This window comes from Malurus melanocephalus, unplaced genomic scaffold, assembly GCF_030028575.1.
Source record: "Malurus melanocephalus ecotype Western Australia unplaced genomic scaffold, MMel_1.1 scaffold_8, whole genome shotgun sequence".
In the NCBI taxonomy this organism is placed as follows: Eukaryota; Metazoa; Chordata; class Aves; order Passeriformes; family Maluridae; genus Malurus; species Malurus melanocephalus.
Window position 1 is genome coordinate 2,008,446 of NW_026623240.1, and position 23,452 is coordinate 2,031,897.

At 36.4% G+C, this 23,452-nt stretch overlaps 1 protein-coding gene across 9 annotated transcripts in view; it reads left to right on the forward strand.

Moving 5' to 3' along the window:
- Nucleotides 1–19,053, forward strand: part of EVI5 (ecotropic viral integration site 5) — a 71,847-nt gene extending 52,794 nt beyond the window's left edge. For all 9 annotated transcript variants that reach the window (XM_057373899.1, XM_057373829.1, XM_057373855.1 and 6 more), the window contains 2 exons: nt 1,797–1,892; nt 17,781–19,053. In XM_057373899.1, coding sequence (XP_057229882.1) covers nt 1,797–1,892; nt 17,781–18,083 — 399 coding nt within the window. In that variant the 3' untranslated portion in view covers nt 18,084–19,053. The remainder of the gene's footprint in view (nt 1–1,796; nt 1,893–17,780) is intronic.
- The last annotated feature ends 4,399 nt before the right edge of the window (nt 19,054–23,452 follow it).

Here is a 23,452-nt window from a genome sequence, read left to right on the forward strand (position 1 = left end):
CTGTTCAGTAAAGAAATTGTTTCCATCTTTTCAAATTACAGGAAACCCTTTTTTGCTCTTATCAATAGCGGTGTGTGATGTTAGTGATGTGTTTTTTGAAAGTCTAGAATGAGTCACYGTAAAGTCACTGAAAGGACACAAGTTACCACATTTACCCTTCTGAATATACTTCATTTACATTTTTTATGCAGTGTCTTTTGCCACAGAGTAAGAATTTTAAAGCCTCTCCTGAAAAGAGGCTGAGGCAAGTTGTTACCAAGTAAATATTTCAAAGTCAGAAAAGATTAAATTAAGGGTGTTAGGGAAACTTCCTCCTTCCAGTCATTTTTAGTAAAGATGTTATCTGAGAACAGCAACTATCTAGTGTGCCTGGATTTTCATTGAAAACTTTGAAACCTTTTTTTTTCTGTGTTTTTAAGTTCACAGCTATTCAAGTGAAAACAACCCTAGATGTTTTCTTATTATTTAAAACRGCTTGTTTTTTTGTTGATGTATATTACTTTTCCTACTCTGATGTGCTAATTGAGTGTTTTAGAAAATTTTGTGCTTGTACTCCTTTAGGGATGAAACACCTGCCACTGCAATTTGATTACACTGTTCTGTATCTTAAATTTGATTGAGCTGCAAAAGCTGGCTTTAAGGCCTTCAGTGTTTTTCAGATGGTTTTGGTGATTTCTTTATGTGCTGTATAGACTTTTTTTATGAGTACTAAACTTGATTTTGGGAGGCCCTTATACAGTAATGGTTTCAGGTATTTTAAATCAGCTTTTTTTTAAGCAGTCTGTCCATGCACTCTTGTRTTGCTGGCTATCTATCCTGGCCTGATGCTGATTGAGTTTGAAAGGTCTTCACATGTTCAGTTCTCAGCAGGCATCAGGTGTTTTATTGAGACTAGCTGCTGCTTCTTTGCAAGATGCTTTTGTCGTCGAAAGCCGGACAAAAGAGGATTTAAGTGTGATATGAAAACCATGAATCTCAGCTGATACTTTTTGGTGGACCTTTTTTTCCTCATTTTAAGGAGCAAATTTATGGGGTGCAAATTTTTCTTCTCAGGAGCTCTCAGTGTAACTCTTGGTATGCACACAGGTACAGTCACTCTAGTACCTCCCAGCAGGATGAGAGAGTTGAGAGCTTCCAAAACCGTGAAGGGCCCTAAGTGAGTTGTTTTAGCAGCAGATTTTTTTTGATCTATAAAATTCATTTCCTGCTTCGCTGCCCGTGCTACTCCCACTATATCCACAACTCTGGGGCAGGGGGTTGGATTGTGTATCGGCTGTGTACACTGTTACAAGCACCTGTYGCTAGAGCAGAGGTGACACCTGCCAGGGGGGTGTTTGTTAGCTGATACACAGATTTCTAAMCCCGATGGTGGTGGTGGAGCTGGTCTGTTGGAGGAGAGTGTAAGGGAGAAGTTATAAATCTTCAAAAGCAGTGAAATGGAGATGATGYATCTTTAATTACAATGTAACACCAATTGCACTGCTTTTCTAAAAACCCTTCTTGGACGAGGAAAGAGACCCTGCAGTGGTGCAATACAGAGGATATGGATTCCACCTATGAAGGTGCTCATTCTTCACGCTCCTCTATAGAATCCTGCCTGTTAACTATTGAGTCAACTTGGTCTGAGCCACTGTCACCTCTAGATAACTGCTGTAACTTCAATCAAATGAAAGTGTTGSGTGATGTCTGGGACTAGCTTCTGTTCATGACAAAAATATGCAGACAGTTAAAATAAGACTTTTAATATAGTAGATCTTTCAATAATTTGAATATGATTCCTTTTTTTAACTAAACAGAAAGAAGAAGGAAAAATTCAAGGGCAGCTTAACAAATCTGATTCTAACCAGTACATCAGAGAACTGAAAGATCAGATAGCTGAGCTGCATCATGAGGTAAGTGATATACTACCGTCTCTGATCACTTGGACCTTTTGTCCTTCCACCTGTAGCAGGTTTGCTTATTTAATAGCTTTTATGTCTTCAGTACCTGTTTTTGCTGAAGTACATTATTCTAAATGAATGCAATAAAACTCTCATACATTAATTTTGCCTTTATCTTRGTATGTAAGAGAAAGAAAGGTGTTTAGTTACATGATTTGATGTTAAATGAGATTGGCATTTATGTTCTGTCTTGGCTTTTTCCTTAATTTTATGAGTTGATCATACTCATGTTGCATTTACTCCATTTGGAACGGCATATATGAAAATAAGCCTCTTTATGTCTTTATTTGCTACAAATATTAAGGCATACCTAGAATACTTAGAAACTAAACTTCATTTGTGCAAGTAGAAGAATCCATGTGTAAATGTTCTGGTTCTTGCTGTTGTGAGGATGAATTTTTATGTGGTAGTATACTGAGATTGCTGAAAAAAAAGGATGCTTGCTTAATATCAGTTAACAGATTTTTAAGTTTTAAACTGTCAAAACCTTCAACCTATGAAATTTCTGTCTTCAGACTTCCTTGCTCTAATAGTTGTAGTAACTTTCTGTTAGTTAAAAAGATCAGAAGGTCTTGAAACCGAAATGGTTTATGTAACCCCTGTGCTCACTGGCTCATTTCAGTTTATGCTGCATTGTGAAGAAATGTCTTTACCTAATACTACATCATGTGCAAAATGCCCATCATCTTTGCTTTAGAGTCTTCTGCTCTTTCGATAGCCTTTTCATACACAGCTCTGAGTCTTGCTTAAAACCATGGTATTGTGGTGCAATTAAACCTAATTGCTTGTTGCCTTTTTGCTATAAACACATCCTTTCTTTAGGTGTAGATAATGTTTTCATAACAATATTAGTAGATCCAAGCTTTTAGGATCAATCCCTTGAGAGTTATAATACAGTTGATGATCTTGGAATGCTGTCTATGCTACAGATCGCTATGCAGTAGATTGAGGACAGTCTCTAGGGCCATCAGTCCAGCACCTTTACCAATCATTCAGCTCACTTAAAAACAGATTGAAAAATCAATAACCTGGCTTTTTCCRTTAAAGCACTCTTAACTAGTTGGCTTTGTTGCTTGTCTGTAGAATTCCCAGAAAGCTGGATATTTAGTATACTTTTGCATGATGAATAAAAATGCACTGTACTGACTTTTTCCTCTGCTCAGTGTAGGTTTAAAAGGTAAGAAATATTGCTTTGGGGGAAAAGTAGAATTACTTTTGGAAAGCTGTAGCATGATTTTCTCTATACAATAATTTGTTACGTGCCTGGCTGAGCAACTGAATTGTCATGAAGGCAGACAGTATTGTACATCTTTAATGTTTATATAAGTTAATGTGAACAGGTTACAATGAAGATGAGATTCATAARGTCGCAGAACAATGATAATTGGGAGTAATACCAGTGATTTCCTAAACACTTCAGTCTAGACAAATCTTTATTAGCATTTCAATTTGAATGAAAGGAAATGCTATGAAGAACATGAATTCCAACAATAGCAGAGTTTGAGTGGTTCCATGAAGAAGAGCAGTCCTCTTSCAGATGTGTGCTTTGTTGTGGTTTAATTTTTTATTTCGAAACTAGATAAACACAATAGTAACCAAATCATTCTAGGATATATAGAAACAGTAAGAAGAAATGGTTTGACTTGACAATCTTACAGGTTTTTTCTGACCTTAATGATTCTATGATTTTATGAAACTCTGTGTGTAATAGACACGTTCTACCTTGTCAGCATTCTTACACAGACTTTCTTAAAGCCTAGAAGTCTGTTTACTAATGCCTTTTTTCCCCTTTCGCCCTTACTGCTACTTATCTATTTGTCTAGTTTTTAAATAAAATCTTAAGAGGGAGTAGTCTTTCCCGCAGTGTTTCCTCAAAAAGCAAAATCTGAAGATAATGGCAACAGGAAGAGGCAAAAATGTTTACTCTCAACTCTTAAATGTTAGGATTAGCATAATTCAGTCAATGCTAGTTAAATAAACAATTTCCTTAAATCTGAAGTGTCTTCATGTATGCATCATAATCATGTTCTTTGTTTTTTGGCTAGCTGCTTTCTGATTGTACTTCTGCAAAAGCTAAAAGAAACGTTACACATTTGCAAATACATCTTCCTGAAGATAGGGTGATGGTGTATGTGACATGCTGACCACAATCTCCCAACTGGTTAGCATGTAAAAGGCACTGGAAAAGGAAGAGAGTTCTTGRTGACTGTATGGTTACCTTCTAATGTATTGCAATTATGTAACTTCAAACTGCACATAAATGCAAATGTTAATTAAAGCAAAATTTGCAATTAGTGGTAGGGGTGGGACATGTATGCATGAAACAAGATTAAATGTCTTGGCATGGCCATCAATGTTCATTCTGCWTATGTAACGTTTTTTCCTCTCCAGCACTGCATTTTAAGAGATTTTTACACCAGAAAAATTACAGTTTCTCCATCTGAAGGATGAAACAAAATAATGACCAAATCCTATATTGAATACAAGTATTCTGGCCTTTGGATTAACACTATTTCATGCCTTTGGCCAGCAATGTGAATGTATATGTTTTTGTATCAGTGGAGCCTGGAGGAGCTACATACTTTAATTCTATCCTTCAGTATCATCCATCAGATGGTGATGGTACTGATGATGCTGTTGCCACTGAGTTGTGGTCCATCCTAATTGCCRAGTTCTTGTGAAAGGTCTCCTGTTCCATCAGTGTTTGCAAGCCAGGCTAGTAACCAGGCACAGAGCAAATCTCGAATATCAGTGAGGAACACCAAGAAGGACAGCAGAGAGTCACTATTACTGCCCAGTGTCTGAAGCTGAATTTTTCATTAAAAGGTGGCGTGGGGATGGGAGTTTGCAATGGCACAGGTGCAACAAGCTGCTGCTCTACTATCCCTTGRCTTTCTAAGTGAGAAAAGTTTGGCCCTTAGAATTTAGATATTTCTTTCACTGTTCCAATGTGGTAACCTTAATCAACTATATTTTGGAACTCTACATGCTGTATCAAATAATTAATCAATGAACTCAGATTAAAAATGCCAGTTGGCTGGAAGTTTTTGTAAGTGTAAACAAAACTTYAAAAAAAAAWTTATTTTGGTCATCTTTTTCTGAGCTCAAAATTTTGCATGCTTCTCAAATATAATGCAGCTTGCAGCCTAAAGGAAAGATTTCAGGTACTTTTATTGTTCATCTAGAAAGAGCAATGCTACATTCAGTCTTCAAAAAATATTATAAGAAGACTTATTTGTAGTAAATTCAAGTTGTGTTCCTGTTATAGAATAAAACTGCACATACTGAAAATTGCTAGTATAGCACCCAAGATTCAGCTGATGGGACACACTGGTATTAAATGTACAAGGTAAAGAAATAGAAAATTTTTCATTCGAATACAGTAAAATAACTATAAATGGAATGATTGGATTTTCGGCTTGTTCTAACAAGCTGCCTCCCTGGTTCCTTTTATACCTAACCAGAGGATTTCTGTAGCATGGTAAGCTGAGGTGTATATTGATTACTTCAAAGGAGGTCTTAAACGTGTGTTTGATGAACGCTTCAGGAGAACAAATAGACAAATTTTGGAGCTTTGAGAACATTGTAACAAGAAGTTGTAGATTTCTGCTCTACTGGACTCTAGACTTCTGTGAACTTCTGCTTTAGTGGTGAACACTGCAGTGTTAGACTCATATTTGACCCTGTAGAGGCCTTYTCCAACTTTAACAGTTCTGTGGTACTGTGCACATTATCTTTAATCTACTTACATGCACCTCTTTGCACTGACTTGAACAATCAACTATGGGTTAGAATATAAATATTGAGTATAATCTTTAATGTTATGTAAAATAGTGAATTGATTCTTGAATTCCTCAGTGCAGCCATAACTTCACTAAGCAATCAAATATATGTAGATCAGTTATTACTTACTTGCATTTTTAACTTCAGTAAACATACCCGGTTTTATACTCATTCCCTAGAAAGTTACTAACAGTTATCCTGTAATCTTTTACACAAACTATCCACATTCAAAGAACAGTTGATGCATAATGAAAGAACACTCAGACTGTAGTATTTCTAGTTAGCCGTAGCTAATCCTGTGGTAAGTCATGTATATTAACTGCTGTACTTCCTTTCCTCCTTACTGGCTGAGTTGCTTTATTGGGCACAAAGTTGTTAGGTGGTTGTGACTTACAACTTTCTGGTTGAAGGCTGAAACTAATGTGAAAACCTGAAATGTTGAGGATCATCACAAACAGGAAACCATGATGTAAACTTCTTTGAGAGTTTTTAATATGTACTAGCCTTAGACAGTGCCTTTTCAGAGTCTCATGTTCAGTTGCCATTTGTTCATTGATTGAAGTCTTTCCACCTAGCATTTTATTTCTTCCTCTATTTCCCTCCCATTCTCAAAGCTATCTCTGCAGCTTCTTTACTTCTAGCTTAGTGGGCTTGTAACTTAAAATGCTTTCTCATTGTGCAGCCCAAACAGGCTGCAGCTTCTGTGAAGGAATTTTTGTTACTTTTGTCARTAAGAACAGAAATTTGGTTGCCCTCTGTTTGGCACAGAAGAAATAAGTCTAGTGATCGTCTATTCTGTCACTTAACCTTCCAGTTCATGTGCATTAACTGATGTAACATAAATGGCATAAGCATACAGACACTGCAAGATTTGTACCATAGTTAGATACTTTCAGGCTATGTGAGGAGTGCTAGTACTTCACAGAAGTTGCCTTTGATTAGATACCAAAATGTTAAGTGAAAATAACTTCAGTGAAACATTTTTACTGTTCAAGAGAAYATCTCACTAAGTAGGTAGTACAGAAGTAAAGCTATTAAGCTATGTGGAAATGAAGACAATGGAAGTTTGGACTATTACAAGTTTCCAATTAAGTAAATTTGAAGGCTTAAGAAAAAACTATGACTCTTAAACAAGCTGTTACTCTTTTAAACAAAAATTATATACAGGAGAAATAAGGAGGAGKTTTTTTTGTAGTTTCCCAGTTTTTCCTTTTAATTCAAACCGAATGAAATTAAATGATTTATAAACTGCTGAAGTTCTGCATTTCATGCACTACCCCTTGGTATGTGCAGTCACTTTATAAATATTACCCAGCAGCTGCCTGTGCTTCCTGTTGGATGTTGCAAGGCTTGTGTGTGTTACCTAGATTACAGGGGTGGTACAAAAGATTAGAATTGACGTGCTTACCCACAAACTACACTGGCAGACCACAAGATACCTTTGGAGACAAAAGCAAGTGGTTTCCAGTCTTTCAGACTTAGTGATTTAGGACTGAAGTGCTTAAGCTTGTTTCACATGAAACTTTACAAAGTTTGCCTTTGTCACACTGTTAGGTGATTTTTGTCTCTCTTGGAATCCTTTAATGTGTTTGTTTTGCTGTTAAAATTCAGCTCTTAATCTTTATATACTACAGTATTTCAAATGTGGATTTGTTTTAATCTTGCAACAGTTTTCATATTAAAAGCTGAGTTCTGCCTAATGTGTTGAAATGCACAGAAGCCTCTGCAGTTTGGGAYTGTAGATATGTATTGGCTATCTGTTAGAGGACAGCTTTATGAAGGACAACAGCAGCATACAGAAACAGTGCTTCCTTCAGTTAAGACGTTTTTTCCTTAGGAAGCAGGAATATGGATGTTGAAGATAGCCCATATTTCAGTTTTACCATAACATCTGTGCATCTGCAGAGGCTATTCCACCCCCATTAATTTAGAGAGCTGATTGCTGGAGTTAGGAAGATCATTGTCAAAGTACCACTACACATTTTGCCTTTTTTTTTTTTTTTTTCTTTTCGGCATGCATCTGCTGTTGATTAATATCAGAGAGAGAATACAGAGATTTTCTCCTGCTTCTTTCTAATGAGAGATCCTCTTGGCAAATTATCAGTTGCAATATTTTGAGAAGATGCAAGGATGATGTGCAAATCTTACATAGGTGTGTTTGATATTTGAATGATAAAGTCCTGATATTAGTGTGGCACACTGTGCCAATATTTAGAGAACCCTCTGCAAACTTGTCCAGTTCAAGTATCGCAGCACGGCTGATGGAAAAGTACAAGATGGAAAATGACTGTAGCATTATTATTTTGCCAAAGTAATTTTCAGGCATTTAAAAGATTTCATAATAGTACCTTTGTGTGAAACTCTAGATATTAAATTCTTGCATATTGACAATGCAGAAAATGGGTTTTTTAAAGGCATTTCCCCATTTCAGTATCTGAAAATTTGACAGCTCTTCAAAGAATTAGTGACCATTAGTTTACTACTCTTCCATTTCCACATATGTATAGCTTATCTAGGAATGGATCTGATATTATGTTTTAAGAACCTAATGCAGTCAGTAGATTCTGATATAGGTATTATCTCTTGGTCTGATCTTGCTCCTGGTGAGCTAACATTTTAAGACTGGCTTAATGAAAAGAGATATAAAAGTTGGAGATTAAATACTATGCTTTTAATAGATTTTGCTTGTGCAAATAAAATTCAAGACACTTTAGGTAATGACTCTGAGGATAAATAATGTATAAGCTGTGACCAAAAGAGTAATTGGTTATATGGCTGAATTAAGGATACATCTTGCAACTTACATTAGCTTTCTAGGCTTTCACTGCTGAAACTAAAATGGAGACAAAGTGAAGTGTAGCCCATCAGTGTGAAGGATAAAAAAAATTAACGTATATGGGCCACATAATAAAACACCTAAATAAATTTCAATGTACTGTAGGACACACGATGAAATATTTGACCACATTAACAGTTCCTTTAGTCTTAAATACCATAAACTTACATGTGAGGTAAACTGTGCTTTAAAGCTTTCTAATTATTTTCTCTTGGTTTTTTTTTTTTTTTTTTTTTTTTTCTTATTAGCTAATAATCTTAAATCAGTGAGTGGTCTGGGCCCCAGCACAGATTCATCCAGGTTGTCCTCCAAAGAGATGAGGGAATTTACAAGCAGATAAATGATGATTCCTGCACTGGCCATAGATGAGAACAAAATTGTGATACTGCTTGTGGCACACTGGAGTAGCACAAGAAGGACTGGCCACTTCCAGMAGCATTCCTAGCTCCTATTTCTGTCATAATAATTACATCCGGGCTTGATGATGGGATACTAGTGGAAAGCATTACTGCTTTCGTCCATTAATTTTATTACAAGGCTTCCATTGAATCAAATTCAATGTTTGCCAAATCAAATGTTCTTTTATCTGATGCATCCCTTGACTATATTCAGCAGCAGAGCAAATAACTTGGAGTAAATAACATAGCTTTGCATAATGGAGATATGAGRATTAACTGGGGAAAAGTGAATTCTACTTAAAATCCAACCTATAAATTTTTTTCAAGTTCTCTAAAGACATAATTACTRATGGATAGCAGTAGGTCAGATCATATGTGCAAATGAGGAGAGAAGATCAGATTTATCACCATTCATGTACCTGAGGAACAGAAATAGGTAACATTTCTTTCAGTAGAATTAAGGCAAAACCAGCAAGGTCCAAATGGCCTAGTACTCTTCCTGTAAATGTTTGCTATTAGATATAATGGTCTTTTACTCAGTCTCTGGTCAACTCCCCCCCCCCCCATTTCTTCTGGAAGGAGTGTATTATTCCTTTTTATGTAGTACAAGCACATCTACATTTGTCTCTTGGAAACTGTAATTTTACTTGCTCACTACTATACAACCAGCTAAGCTTTTGGGATTCATTCCAATCCATTTTTACTTCAGTCAACTGCTGTCCCTTCATAGTTCACAGTAGAACACAGTTTTCAGTAATGTTGGCTGCAAGTCCTTAATTCTTGAAAAGCACTTGTTTCTCAATACAGACTAGAATGACATTAACATCTTCTTTGTTTTACTAGACAAATACTTTCAAAATGCGTGACGCTCTATAAATATTTTCTTACTTGATAAGAAATGCTGTCCCTGAAAGGAAATATGTTAGCACTCAGATTTACAAAGCAAGCATTTCAGCTTGTGGTGGAAGTTTATAGCACAATAAATCATGTGCTTTTCTTTTACCGTATCTTGCAAGCACAGTTGGACAAGAGATGATCAGATTTTTCCCTCCCCACAAGTAAAGTTCTTGCAAGGGCAGCTAAAAATGTAGTTGCTTTACTACTATGTGTCAAAGTCACAGAGCCTCTTGTGCTGGCAGAGTCTGATTTAAGTGGTTGTGGTCAGTCTGAGGAACCTGTGATGTGATAAGATAGCGTTTGTGAGGTCATGTGGTTTGCAAACACCCAATCTAATGCAGCAGCTTTGTCTACACAGGATAGTTAAATATACACGCTATGCTTTAGAAAAGTGAATTGCTTTATTCCTTTAACTCAGCTTGTCCTTAGGAGTCAGAGATGTTACAGTAGCGTGATAATGCCCAGATTGTTACATAAGTGTAAGACTGAACTGATTGGGAGACTTAATTATCCAGTAACTTTCTCCAGTTTAGTTACACCACCTTAATAAAGCAACTAGCTTTAGAAACTATCTGGCTAAATAAGCAGTGAACAGGCAGATKGAAGATACAATGGAATCCGTCTGCATTTTATGAACATAATTTGCTAATTTTTCCAATTAACTTCAGATGGTCACAGTGTTACTAACACAGACATTACACTTGCTCAAAATGACAGGATTGATTCCAKAATGATGGCATTTCATTTTATGAATTGTCATCTTTTCATCAGATAAGGTGGATTCCTCTCCCTTCCCCCCAGTAGCAACACCATCAACAAAATATTTTCCATCCCTGGTGAGGGTGAAGGAAACCTTTAAATGTTATCACTGTGACCAGGACAGTGATGTAGTCTGTCCTTAAATGGAACAGGTATGACTGTTTACTTGGATGAGGGCAATGGTTTTAGGGCAATGGTTTTCAGTATGAATCCTAACTGTTTCACTGCCACTGTGACAGATTAAATGCAGTGAATAAATCAAGATTTGCAATTGCTGTTTTTATAAACATTTTCCCTCCTTTTTTTTGACTGCATCCTACTGCATGAAAGCTTCAGATGTTTTGCTGAGCAATATAATAGTTCTTGGTTGCAGCATTAGAAATGAGTGTAGCTAGGTGTACTTAATTACACTGTGTCCTTTAGAGTTTGTGTGGATTGCCAAAGCAAGTAAACTGATTATAGATAAAGTTATTTCATTATCGTGGCAATAATGTTCTTGGCTGTTGAAGCTGCATGACCTATCTGCTTTACTGATAAGAGCTATGTCAGGGTCTGTCATGTTGTTCTGCCTATAAATCAAGTTCTGGGGATTGAAAAATGGAGGAATTGAGGTTCTACTGGTTTATCTGAGTGGTTGTTCTTGCAAAAATTGTGTGTTAGCATCCATGCACAGGTGCCAGCTATGGGAGAAAACAAGCTCAGGAGAGGACTGCTATATATTAGCTTGTAAGCTTACCTGAATATAAGTGGGGCAAACAAGGGAAATGTCATGGAAAGACCTTCAAAAATTCTTTTATCAATCTGAGTGGCAGCCAGCACAGATGGAAGTAGTTTCTGCAATCAGGGGCAAAATGTTACTTAGTCCCCTTAAAAATGCTGAGTTTAACTCCTGCTTTAAAAGGACAGAGTAAAAGTGTGAAATGATCATTTCCTGTAACTGTTGCCTGTAATGGGTACTTTTTCTGTCTCTATCAGCCGCTACATTCTAGTTAATGCTTGAGGTTTCAGTAACGTTTTTATTTATAGATGCATACAGTAGGGAGAAGGAGGTTTGAGATTTAGGTATTTTCTTGAATATAATAATTTGAGTACATTAAGTGTGACTATACTGCTTTTATAAAATATTTTTGTTGCCATGTCCTCACTCCAAATAAATATTTCTATTAGGCCTTCTTGTAGAAGGGGTTTCTGGGAACTTTCTGTAAATAACTAGCTAGCAGGTAGAAGGAAAATTCCTAGGCCTGTCAGTTTGGAACCTCCTTTGGAATTACATACAATCTCACAACAACAAACCTGTCAGGTCTTAGAAAAATTCTCTCAAGAAATAAAACCTGGCATAGTTACCAAATACTGATTTCTTTTCAAAATAGAATAAAAGTTGGGTACTCCTCAGTGCTGTTGCTATTTCAATTGCATATTTCATATTTCATACCTAACTGCAAAGTTTAACTTGATTACAGTGTGCTAGATCAAAGCCAGATACTTTAACCATATAGTGCAGTGATCAAAAAGTCATGACCTCCCATTGATCGCTTTATTGGTTTCCTGTTCTGATTCACTGGAAACCTTCTGGTCTGAACACTTGTTGCAGGTTTTAATCTTTGTCACGTTTACAATACAACAGACTCATCTATGGTAAAACTGATATAYAACATGCATTTAATTTAACATCTTATTTCATTTTAGCTCAAGTGCTCTCTAAATTATAATGTTGAAAAAAAAAACTTTTTATAAAAAACCTAAGTCAAGAAATTCAAGAGTGCATTCAGCGTAATATGAAATAAACAGCTGGACAACTGGAGATGAGCTTTCTTTTATGCAGTAGTTGAGTTGTCAGGAAGCTCTCAAAAGACTATCTGGTGTCTTTCACCTATGATCCATGTATTTGGGTAAAAATTGCCTCATGCTTGAGGAAAATGATGAATGTCTTTAAAGCTGGCTTGCTTCTTCTTTAAACTTTTTCTTTATTGCAGGATTAATTAAACCTGTACTTTTTTTTTTTTAATCTGTCAAAAGATCAATGAGCTTTCATTAGAATACTCTGATACAATTCTGTCATAATGCACGTCTAGCAGYCCCTTTCATATAAGGAACCTGGTTCTGTTGGGAAACTTTAGAAATCCGTTTGCATTGTAGTTGTACAGCTATTAAACTTTTTAAGAACCGCTTTAGATGATGGATTGCTAATACTAGTTTCTGCAACCATTTCTGTAGCTCGGGCTGTCTCCATTTGTCCAGTGTTCATGTTGCAGTGGTTTCACTATGAATGTGACTCAACCATATATTTAAAATTGGGCTTCAGAGAGTTAAAGGTATCTAAGGAGTTGCTTGTGTTCATGGAAGTGAAAAGACAGCATGAAAAGGCCTGCAACCTTAGCATTTTTCATTCCCTTTGTGTGCATGTGCAGAAATGCTTCTGCATTGTAGTAACTGCTGGACATAATACTTGTCTGGACTGATATTTGTGTCTTTAATGGCAACATATTTTCCACTAATTCCATTGGAGATGATCCCATTGCTTTTCTGTGATAAGCATTTTTCAAAAAGAAGTTAGTGGAAGTGTACAGTTGTACACATTTGCCCTAAACTGGAGTCATCTCATTACAGCAGGAGTCATAAGTGGGTGTAAGTAGCAGTCAGCTGTTAAGTACCATAAGGGATCCCATTAGATGCTGTGGACAGTCTCAAGAATTTTTAAGAACTCCAATTAATTTGCTTTTATTCATGTTAAAAGTGATTATAATTYAATAAATCATAACTGATTTTTTTATTGGCTTGTAATTACATTTTGACTTCTAAATCTCTATTTTCATGTTGCCAAATTGATGTTTTTCTGAATTATTGGAGAGGTATTTGAAAATGCTTATGACTTGTTTCTTCAGCTAAATGTGGTTAGATCATATTTTCAGCAACACTCTAGTTTTCTTTTGAATCATGTTTGCGTTTTGAGTTGGAAATCTTTGAAGAGTTTCAACTATTACTAAGGTTAGAACAAATAMAGAGGGAGCTCTGATTTTTAGATTCCTCTTGCTTCAAGTAAAAGCATTGAGAATTCAGGATCGTCATTCTTTAAATAAACATTTAAATTTAYATAGTGTCTTCTGCCAAATCCAATTTTATTCACCCAAGACACTTGTGACCGCACTTGTGTATTGCTTGGTTATCTTTCTGTGACTAGATTTAATGTTTATTGGCAAGCTTTGTTAAAACCTCTCCTTAATACCTCGAAATTGAGTAAATTTCGATAATTAGTTACTGAAGCCTTTTAAAGGAGCAGACCAGTAGTGTTTTAGTATGACTTTTCACCACTGAACTTCTAGCTTAAATCCTCATTAGTTAAAACATGAAAGTGTCTCCCAGAGCTTAAATCAAACTCTTTCACATAGTCTCACTTGAAAATTGGACATATGTTCCTGAGTAAAAAAACCCAGAGGGACTTAGAAATACAACTTGCTTGCAATTGCCTATTACGCTTCAAACTTGATTCTATGATTTAATATGGAACACCTTTTGAATTGTTTAAAACTTCTAAATTTCTCTTTACTGTTTCTCCTTCATGCCTGGCTTGATGAGGCAGTCAGCATCAGGTAAGAAAGTTTATTCTGAAGTTCAAGGATCTGATTGTTAGCCTTTTTTCAGCTCTTCTACATTTGTGGGAGTACACTGTTACCTGTTAAAGAGTAGGTCCAGTTAAAGTATTTTCATATATTGACCAGTAGACATACAGTTTGTCTTTAAAATGCTGAATTCTTTAGACACAAGAGGGTATATAAATGCACACATTATTAAGATTCTGTTCTTGATTCAGATGACATATATTTTAATCACATAATTTTATTAACCCTTTGAAATGTCCTGAAGACCGTGTGAATGTGCTGTAGTGAAAACTGGGTTGAAGCTGCAATCATCTGGACATTATGACCTGGATTTGAGAATTAAAAGTAAAACACATGGGATTTACCGGACCTGTTTTTTTGTTGGTTGCCTTTTATTTTTTTTTAAGCAGACATGATCAGATTTGAGTTTCTTGCAACACTGAAGCAATAAGAAACAGGTTCATTTAAATGTCATTTGTTAAAGTGACAGAGACCTAGTTCCCTAAACATGAAGGAAGGCAAGGCCCAAAACTGAAAGCCTGCAACCATTATCAACTCTTTGCACAAAAAAGAACAGAAAGTCAGAGACTCTGGGCTGCAAGTCCATACTTTGCTTAACAYGGCTGTAGTTCCTTCAGGGATAAGAATAGAGTAGAACTAGGGTATGGAGGATGTGTTTGGGTTCGATCCACACATCCTGCATTCCAAGCCCTTGGTGTTAGAAGTGCAGAGCCTCATGTTGCTAGACTGGAAATTTATGTGAGAGTGCAAAACTTCATTTTAGAAAACCTCAATTTTATAGCTTTATGCTGGCATTGGCTGCTGGTATAGAACTTCATTGTCTGCAAGTTGTTCCAAATGCATTGAGAAGCCTTACATAGCCTTCCTCTTGCAATAAAAATTGCRAACAATCAAGCTCCTTCAGAAATGCTCCTGAACAAATACTAGGTTGAAGGGCCCCTGAACTATCTTCAGCTATGAAAGTACACTTGGCCCTTGTCAGTGCAGTCTAGTATGTGGCTGGCCTTCATCAGTGCCCAGGGACAGTGGGAATTGGAGCTCAGCCTCCTGTGTGTCAGGACCCCACTGTCCTCTTCAGCAGAGCAAGGACATAATACTGTTCTGTCCTTYTGTCGATCCCCATAATACAAACAAGTTCTATGCTGTAGTGTTCTGGCTCAGGTGGCCATTTCGGAGGCAGACAGAAGTTACAGAACTCTGTGACCATTGACAGATGATGTGTAGTGTGTATTGTCTGCAGTATGTTCATGTTTCCTCACAGCAATCTGTTTCCCCTTGGATGTGAGGGAGTACTGAAGAAAAAGGGCAGGCATATGTAAAGCTGCAGATCCAAAGTGTTTCTGGAAGGTCACAGATTTATTCTAATGAAAGGATGCAAAATGTAACACAGTGTTTTCTGAGACTCCCTTTAGGAATTGGCAAAAGCTGTGTCTATTCATGATTTTTTTCACCAACAGCATTTTCCACAGACTCTCATTTGGAAAGGTTACTGCCTAAAACTGTGAAACCATGATTTTGTCATGTTACTTAAATAAGTTCATCTAAAGGTATTATGTTTAAGTCTTCAGGAAAACAGCTGAGGTCATTGGCTTGGCTTTCTGAGTGTTCAAAACAACTAACACTGAGTATCAGCTTTATAATTTCAGGTCAACCAATGGCTTAACCATACAGACCTAAAAGCACATAATTTCTTACTCTAACATGAAGTTTGTAATCACTTGTACAGCAGTTCTTTTTTTTTTTTCTGTGGTGAGGGTGGAGAGAAATTGTTAGGTCTCTGTGTTTTATTTTCGTAGTGACTAAAATTGATAGCTGTTTTGGAAAATTTATGTGGCAGCTAATCTTGATCATATTGCAGGATATTTTCAGGAATAATACTTCTAAATAATACAAGAATCAGGCTTTCTGCATCTAGGCAGAAAACTAGTATATATAACTATATAAACTAGTAAACTAGTAAGTAAACTTTATATAAATATATAAACTAGTAAAAAATATCTGTACCAGATATATTTATATCTGGTATAAGCTGATTTTGCTTTCATCATGAGATATGCTGTGCAAGTGTGGAGGTCTGTTTTGCTTGCCTTTATGCAAAGTCCTCATGAACAACTGCAATCTATGAGTATGTGAAGAAAATGCAAAAAACCTAACAGTAGTATGCATAGTAACAATCAAGATGTAAATCTACATCGTATACCCCACCTATTCCTAACAGGGATTTTTTGATATAACATTAAAAGCTGGAGTTTTTACATGCTAACATGCAATTTAATGGCTTCTAGCATGATTATGACTCTTGTGATCTTTTTTCAACTCCTTTTTTATTCTCATCTTCTGCACAAGCCCATGGTAAGTACAGAGATTCCTTCTTCCCCAAATGGACAGGTAAAAATTTCCTACTGGTRTCAAGGATATACATGCACTTCTTATTTATCAAAGTGAATATTGCTTCAGATTTCTGAAATGTCAAACAGATTTCTATAAAGAAACTCTTCAGGCTTTTTATTCTTTCTGTTCTCCAGATCTCTYACTGTAAAAAGTTGCGTCTGAAGAAGCACTTCCTTCTTAAGCTTTTAGAGTGACATTAGGGAGGTTCTATAATCCATTTTTAATGTTTATCTGCATCCTCAGGATTTTTTATCTTAATACTCTTACAATGTCAGTCAAACTGACCCTGAGGTATTTGCTGCTAAAAGCTAACAAAAATTAAATTCTAGATCTAACAAACRAAAACACCACAAAAACAAGCAACCTCCAGAATGTCTTCCATGAGTTGCAGTTATTTTTCATTAAATAAACAGGAGATTTGCCAGACTTTAGTGCTTTGGGTTTTAGTTTTGAATAGCTTGAATGCATAGTTGAAATAGTGTATCACTCTGCAGCACACTGAATTAAAATGTTATCTGTCCATGGTCTGACAATCATTTTTATCTTGTTTGATGTTCTCTTAAAATTACAACTACAATCTGTTTATGATCTACAGAGATGTTTCTCTCATACTACTTGATCTGAAATCTCGTTGGATATGAATTAGATAATTAAGACTCTTAATGTTACAATGTAGACCAAACTAAACATAYTGTCTGGGATTTTTTTCTGTGACTCTGAGAAACTGGCAATATTCACTTGGGACCCTGTTCTTTGGTGGGGGGCTTCCTCAAGTAAGAAGTCAGGCAATATGAGAAAGAATGGAAAATGAAAAGTAAAATGGTAAAGCCAAAAGTGCTGTCAAAACAAATAAGCCACTCTAGAAAACAGAAACCATCCCTGTGGGGGTGTTAAATATGCAGTAAAAGAGGAATCTCTCATTCCCAATTCTAGGTACCTTGAATATTAAGCCTGAAAACTGTAAAACTGAAATCACTTTGTGATGATATTTGATCATCAAATGTGCTACTTTCAGATCTTTCATTTTATCTAGAAAGAATGCAATGAGGCAATTCTTGAAAATGCATTTGTTTTTTTGGTTTGGTTTTGGTTGTTTGGGGTTTTTTATTGCTGGACTCTTGAGCTCTGATTAACTGACAACTTCCACTTTTTCTAACAGATCAAATGTCTAAAAGGCCAGAGAAACTTCTCAGACCAACCCACTTTTGATGGGATTCACATTGTCAACCATTTCACAGGAGATGATGAATCATTTCATTCTTCTGATGAAGATTTTATAACTAACTCCATACAGGAGAGTGGGGTGAACTTTCATCTACCCAGGAGGACTGGTCAAATGGCTTTGGATCACACACTTGTAGACAGCAGTGACAGTGAGACTGAGGAAAGTGCCCTTCAGTCTGGAAATTCAGAGAAGATGGTTTCTAAGAGAAGAATGGAATCTTATTCTACTACTGTGTGATTATCACTGTGACTAGCACTGAAGACTTTCATATTTCTTTAAGGCTGAAGTTGTCAGGTAACTGAAACTAKCCAGCAGTTGGTTTAGGTAACTATTGGATTTGGTCTGGCCTGTGATAAATATATACATGTACTGTCTATCTGCCTTCTCTCTTTGCCAAATCTTGCTAATGACATACCATTGCCATAAAACAGGCTGGGAAGAAGTTGATGGATGACAGTTTTGACAGTATTATTGAATGTTCTTTGGTTTAGAAACTGCAAATATTTCTTTAATGTGTAAGAACCATTTTTGCTGTTCACAAACACAGGAATTATTTTCCTCAAAAGAAATTGCTTTTGTGCAATATTTTATGCTCTGAACAAATGTGTATGTTTTACATTGTTATCCTTCTGTGATCAAGATGGGCCCTAGTAAACCATCTGATCATGACACATATATATATATAATTATCTTATGCTTCTCAATTAGTTCTGGTTTTTTACTAAAGTTATTGGATGGCCACAGAAGGCTTGAAAGACAAGCCTTTATCTGTACTACTTCATATATGCAAATAATGGTCACTAATGTCATAAAGGTGTTTTTCACCACTTTCACGTAAATCTATGTGCATCTGCTTTTGATGTTGCTAAATAATAACTGGTCTGAGTATGTTAACTACAATAATGTTTATTTTGTACATATTTATGTATCTACACCAAGCTGAAAATGTACATTACTCCATTTTATATGAGGAATGTAAATGTTGCAATATTACTGTCTCTGGTATTCTAATAGGAAAATGAATTCTGTATATACACACTAAAAGTGAATTACTAAATAAAGGCAAAACACTAACTTTGCATTAAGTTTCAGCCTAGCTACACTAACAGGCTCGTGTCAGAAATGCTTGTTCAAAACACTATTGACTGAAATCTTTTACCTTCATGTATATGTAATGAAAATAAATTTTTCATGATTTAACAAGGTTGCCGCATTTACTGTTTAGTCCCTTCCAAACTATAGTCCTTGGTTACCACAGTTACTTGCAGGCTCTAGATAGGTTCAAATAAGGTGAAGAATTATTCATGTTTTAGTTCTAACGACARCATGGTCAGTGCAGTGAAAATATGTACACTCAGTCCCCTTACAGTTTATATTGCAGAGTTATCTAGGAAATAAACTATGGGTGCCATCACCAAATAGCTGTGACTGAGCAAAGCAGTAAGAGTGGAGCTGAGCAATCTGCTTCCAGTGTCCTGAAAACTGAGATCCAGCAAAGCAGCCTCAGTTAGCTTCYTGAACAGAACAAGATACTCTGCTGTTGCCATATAAACATTAACTTGCCCTCACAGACACATTCTAGTCAAGAATATTTTGTTATTGCGATCTTATGTAATTAAGCAATMCTCAAGACTTTTAGCAATGTTTGCAACTGTTAGATTAATTAAAAGAAGACATGCAGAAGTTTGGTACTGATAGGCAGTGTATGGTAACTGGTTTGCTACCCATGAGAAGCAGTGTAGTTGTTAGAAATTGCAAGAAGTATGAAAGCATTCTGCTGAATGCATTGCTTGTCCTGTTAGGCATTTCTCTTCCCTTTATTTTGATTATGTTTTCAGAAAGAAACAGCACAACCAAGGAGATAACAAATGTTCAAGGAATGTTAGAGAAGGCTGTATGGAAACAGCATGTAATGGGCATCTCAACCATACTATCTGCCAAGGTGAATTCTAATTTAAATCTTGGAGCATGTAGGTAACAAATTCCAAATTACTGATTTCTGCAGCTCCTAACTTGTTGCAGTATTTCTACAAAATTTACCCATGTCCTACCAGTGAATATGAAGTTCCAAGTATAGCCTGTGGAAATTGCCATTTCTGGGTTGGATTAGCTGAATATTCTTATTCCTGTTGAAAATGTCTTGCACTAAACCAAATCAGGAGCACTTTTGTTCACAAATGAGTAACAGTTGTCTTCTTTCCTTCCAATGAGCATCTGCTAACTTATGTTTGCACCTGGATCACTGCTGCCCAAGAGGATAGGTGACAAATGTCTTGTTGCCTGTCATCAGTAGCAGCTGCAAGCCTCTCTTAAAGGTAATGTTCTGTAGTGGGTGCAAAATTCAGTTGGAGGGCCATAAAAACTGTCTGTTTGAATAGTGAAGTGTTATGATTTTGCAATAACTGCCTTAGTCTTCAAGTGATAGTAAATGAGATTAGATGTTAAGGGTTATTTCCTGAACTTTAGCGGTTTTAATATATACAAATAGAATAAATACTGATACTGAAGAACAGCATAAATAAAAATATGCAGAAGTCCTTATCCAACTGACTACATCTCTTCTAATGATATAAGTGAATCACTGAACATACTGCAGAAGCCTTGGCTATACACAGACTATCCTAGGAAGACAGCCCTGGACAAGCTGTTCAGAATCATCCTGCTTTTTCTCCAACTCTTCTGGCAAAAAATGACATTAATCTMTTTGCCTATGTATATTATAATTTGAATATGCATCAGAATGACAAATCATTAACATCATAGACTGTATTCATCCATGTTTCAATAAATAAAACATACTAAATTATGCTGCACCTCATGACTTTCTAACAAACGCTGCTACTTGCTTAGATTTGCTCTTGCTCTGCAGGCTGTAAAAGCTCAATGTGAATACTAAAAGCATAASGTAAAAAAGCATGTAAACGTGAAAACTCAGATTCTTGAATATGCAAGTGCTACAGCTGAGAAGATAGGTGGAAGAGGGAAGGGGAATRCCCTGCCATATATGGAGTTTTTGTGTAAATTACGTTTTATGCTTGGTAGTGAAAATACTGCCAATCTGATAATCAAGTGTCTTTGTTAATCAGAGACACCTCAATATTTACATTTTTTTGTTTCTCCAYGCTCGAGAAGTGAATATTTTAGGTACTAACAGCATTTATGGTTAGACCTCTTTTGAGTAATTTCATGTGTTAGAAGTTTGTGACATTTGTGAAAAAATTGTAACATGACTGATTGGGAGAAAGTGCATCTGCGGAGTTAAGAAGCATGTATTGCATTCACAGCTCAATAACTATTTCTTCATTTTGGTCACTTTTTTTGGTTTGTTTTTTAACAAAACGCAGACATTATCTATATACACATCCACAAAGTACCATTTTCCACTAAATTCAATTTTCAACWGTATGTGCAATTTCTATATTAACTAAAATACGTTGCTATGAAAAGGATTAAAAGAAGCATTCATGGAGTTTGCATAAATTTATCAAAACCTTTGTACATCCTTCTATTGAACTTGATCAGTACTGCACCCTTTTGTGGAACTGCAACAGAAGGAACTGCATGTTTTTCTGGGGTATTAATATGATCACTGTTTGATATCAGTGATTTAGTAAAACTTGATGCTTACATACTTATATTTTAAGCTGGAATGACCTAAAGGTATGTTAGCATAAAAATATCCACATTTTATACAGGATGTGCTAATTCCCCGATGTGTAGAGGCTCCAAATAATGTAATTCACTTTGGGAGAAAGTAGASACAAATGCAAGTCCTGTAGGAAAGCCATTATGGTAGTCCTGGAAACTAAAATTAAGGAATCAACCTAAAAGATAGAAATTAGTGCAATCTGTATGTAAACTACAGTGTTATGTTCGATCATGCACCAGCCACAAACTCTGTGTTAAGAGGGAAGATAAAAGCAATGGATAACAGATTTCTAGATTCAAAGAARTACAATTTTGTTCTGTGAAATACTCTTATCAGTATATTTTCTGTAATTCTCTGAGGATTTTGGCTGCTGATGGAGCTTTTTAGTTAGTTTTTTTGGGGATGGGTTGGTTGGTTGATTTTGGTTTGGGTTTTTTTTTTGTTTGTTTGTTTACAAACTAGTCCAAGACATAAGAAAAATCAGTGAAACACATTTACACAGCAGGCAATAGAACCAGAAATTCTGAATGATGGGAAGTACACAGTGAATTGACTTTCAGTATAACCTCTACGTAGCATGAAGTTTCAGCTTCAGAGTAAACATGCTAAGGTATGCATGCCAACTCATGCCTGGACATTGACTAAGATACAACTGCTAGATCCAAGATACAACAGCTTAATGCTCTCCCTTTCCAGGAACTAATACCTTACTTCACACTTATGARAAACAAAAGCAATGTGGCACACTCTCTAAATTGCACACTAGTGCACAAGTGACTGAAATTTCTAGTGCCCCACTATGAGAACTAAAATTCCTATGAGAACATTTTGCATAGTCTATGTTCTACAACCATCGATTCAAAATGGAGATACATTCTGGGTCTACTCCTTCCTAAAGCTGGAATCCTCCTTTTCATCCCAGGCTTCAACGCCATAGCCTACTGCCACTTTCCCTCTCCAGTTTGTTCTCACGGTGATCATTTTCTAATCGGCTCTGGGAGCAGCAGAAGTTACTTTGGTTTCCCAGCAATCAAAAAAATTGCAGCCAAAATCACTGATTAATTTCTGACATATTTATAGTACGTGTTTATGCCACAAGGAGGACCATTAAAGGTAGTGACAAGATGCTGAGACAAAATAAGCARTATGTTAAAAGTAACAGTTAAGAAAAAAAAAAAGTTTAAAAAAGTTAAGACATTTCCCACAGAATGCACAGTGCTACCAGTTCTAGCAGCTTCTCATAGTGGAACTGTTCTGCATAACTGTGATCCCAAGTCTTATCACTTTAAAGTGGGTATGAATACTCCACAGTATTCCTCTTTAAAGTGGGTATGAATACTCCACAGTATTCCTCCACTCCTTTTTGCTGCCGTCTCCCAATCGTGACTCCCCCATACAGGAAGCGCTTCTCCTCCCCTCTCCATTGAGCTGCTGACCTGTCAAATCCTGTTCTTCAAATCCTTCCTCCTGTTGCAAAGTGTCTCATCACTTCTGAWCACAAAGATCTCACCTTCAGCTTGTCACCTGTGGTGCCTTACCTGATGTTATTTTAGCTCTAATGGTGACACCAGGCAGCTGCTGAAAACAGTAGTGAATTACACTGGGTAGCTCTTCAGTCTTAAGCACGACAGTAACAGATTCCCAACCCGACGTTAAACATCTCCTTTTATGTATTTCTTCCCCTGTCTTGTCACTATGGGGTAACAATCATGTGCCATTGTACTCAACTGTATCTTACCAAGTTTTTAACTTTGAATATCACCCCCCCCCCCCTTTGAGAGAAGCACTAGAGTAACTCCGTTAAAACCCAGCCCYACATTTCCCATGGATTACATTGCTGTGCAAACGCTGGGCCTGGCTTTTGGCTTTTCCACGCTGGACCACAGAACACTTGGCGTTGTCACACAGCCCTTGCMGTGTCACACGATGACCACTGCACACGCAAAACTGTCTCGAA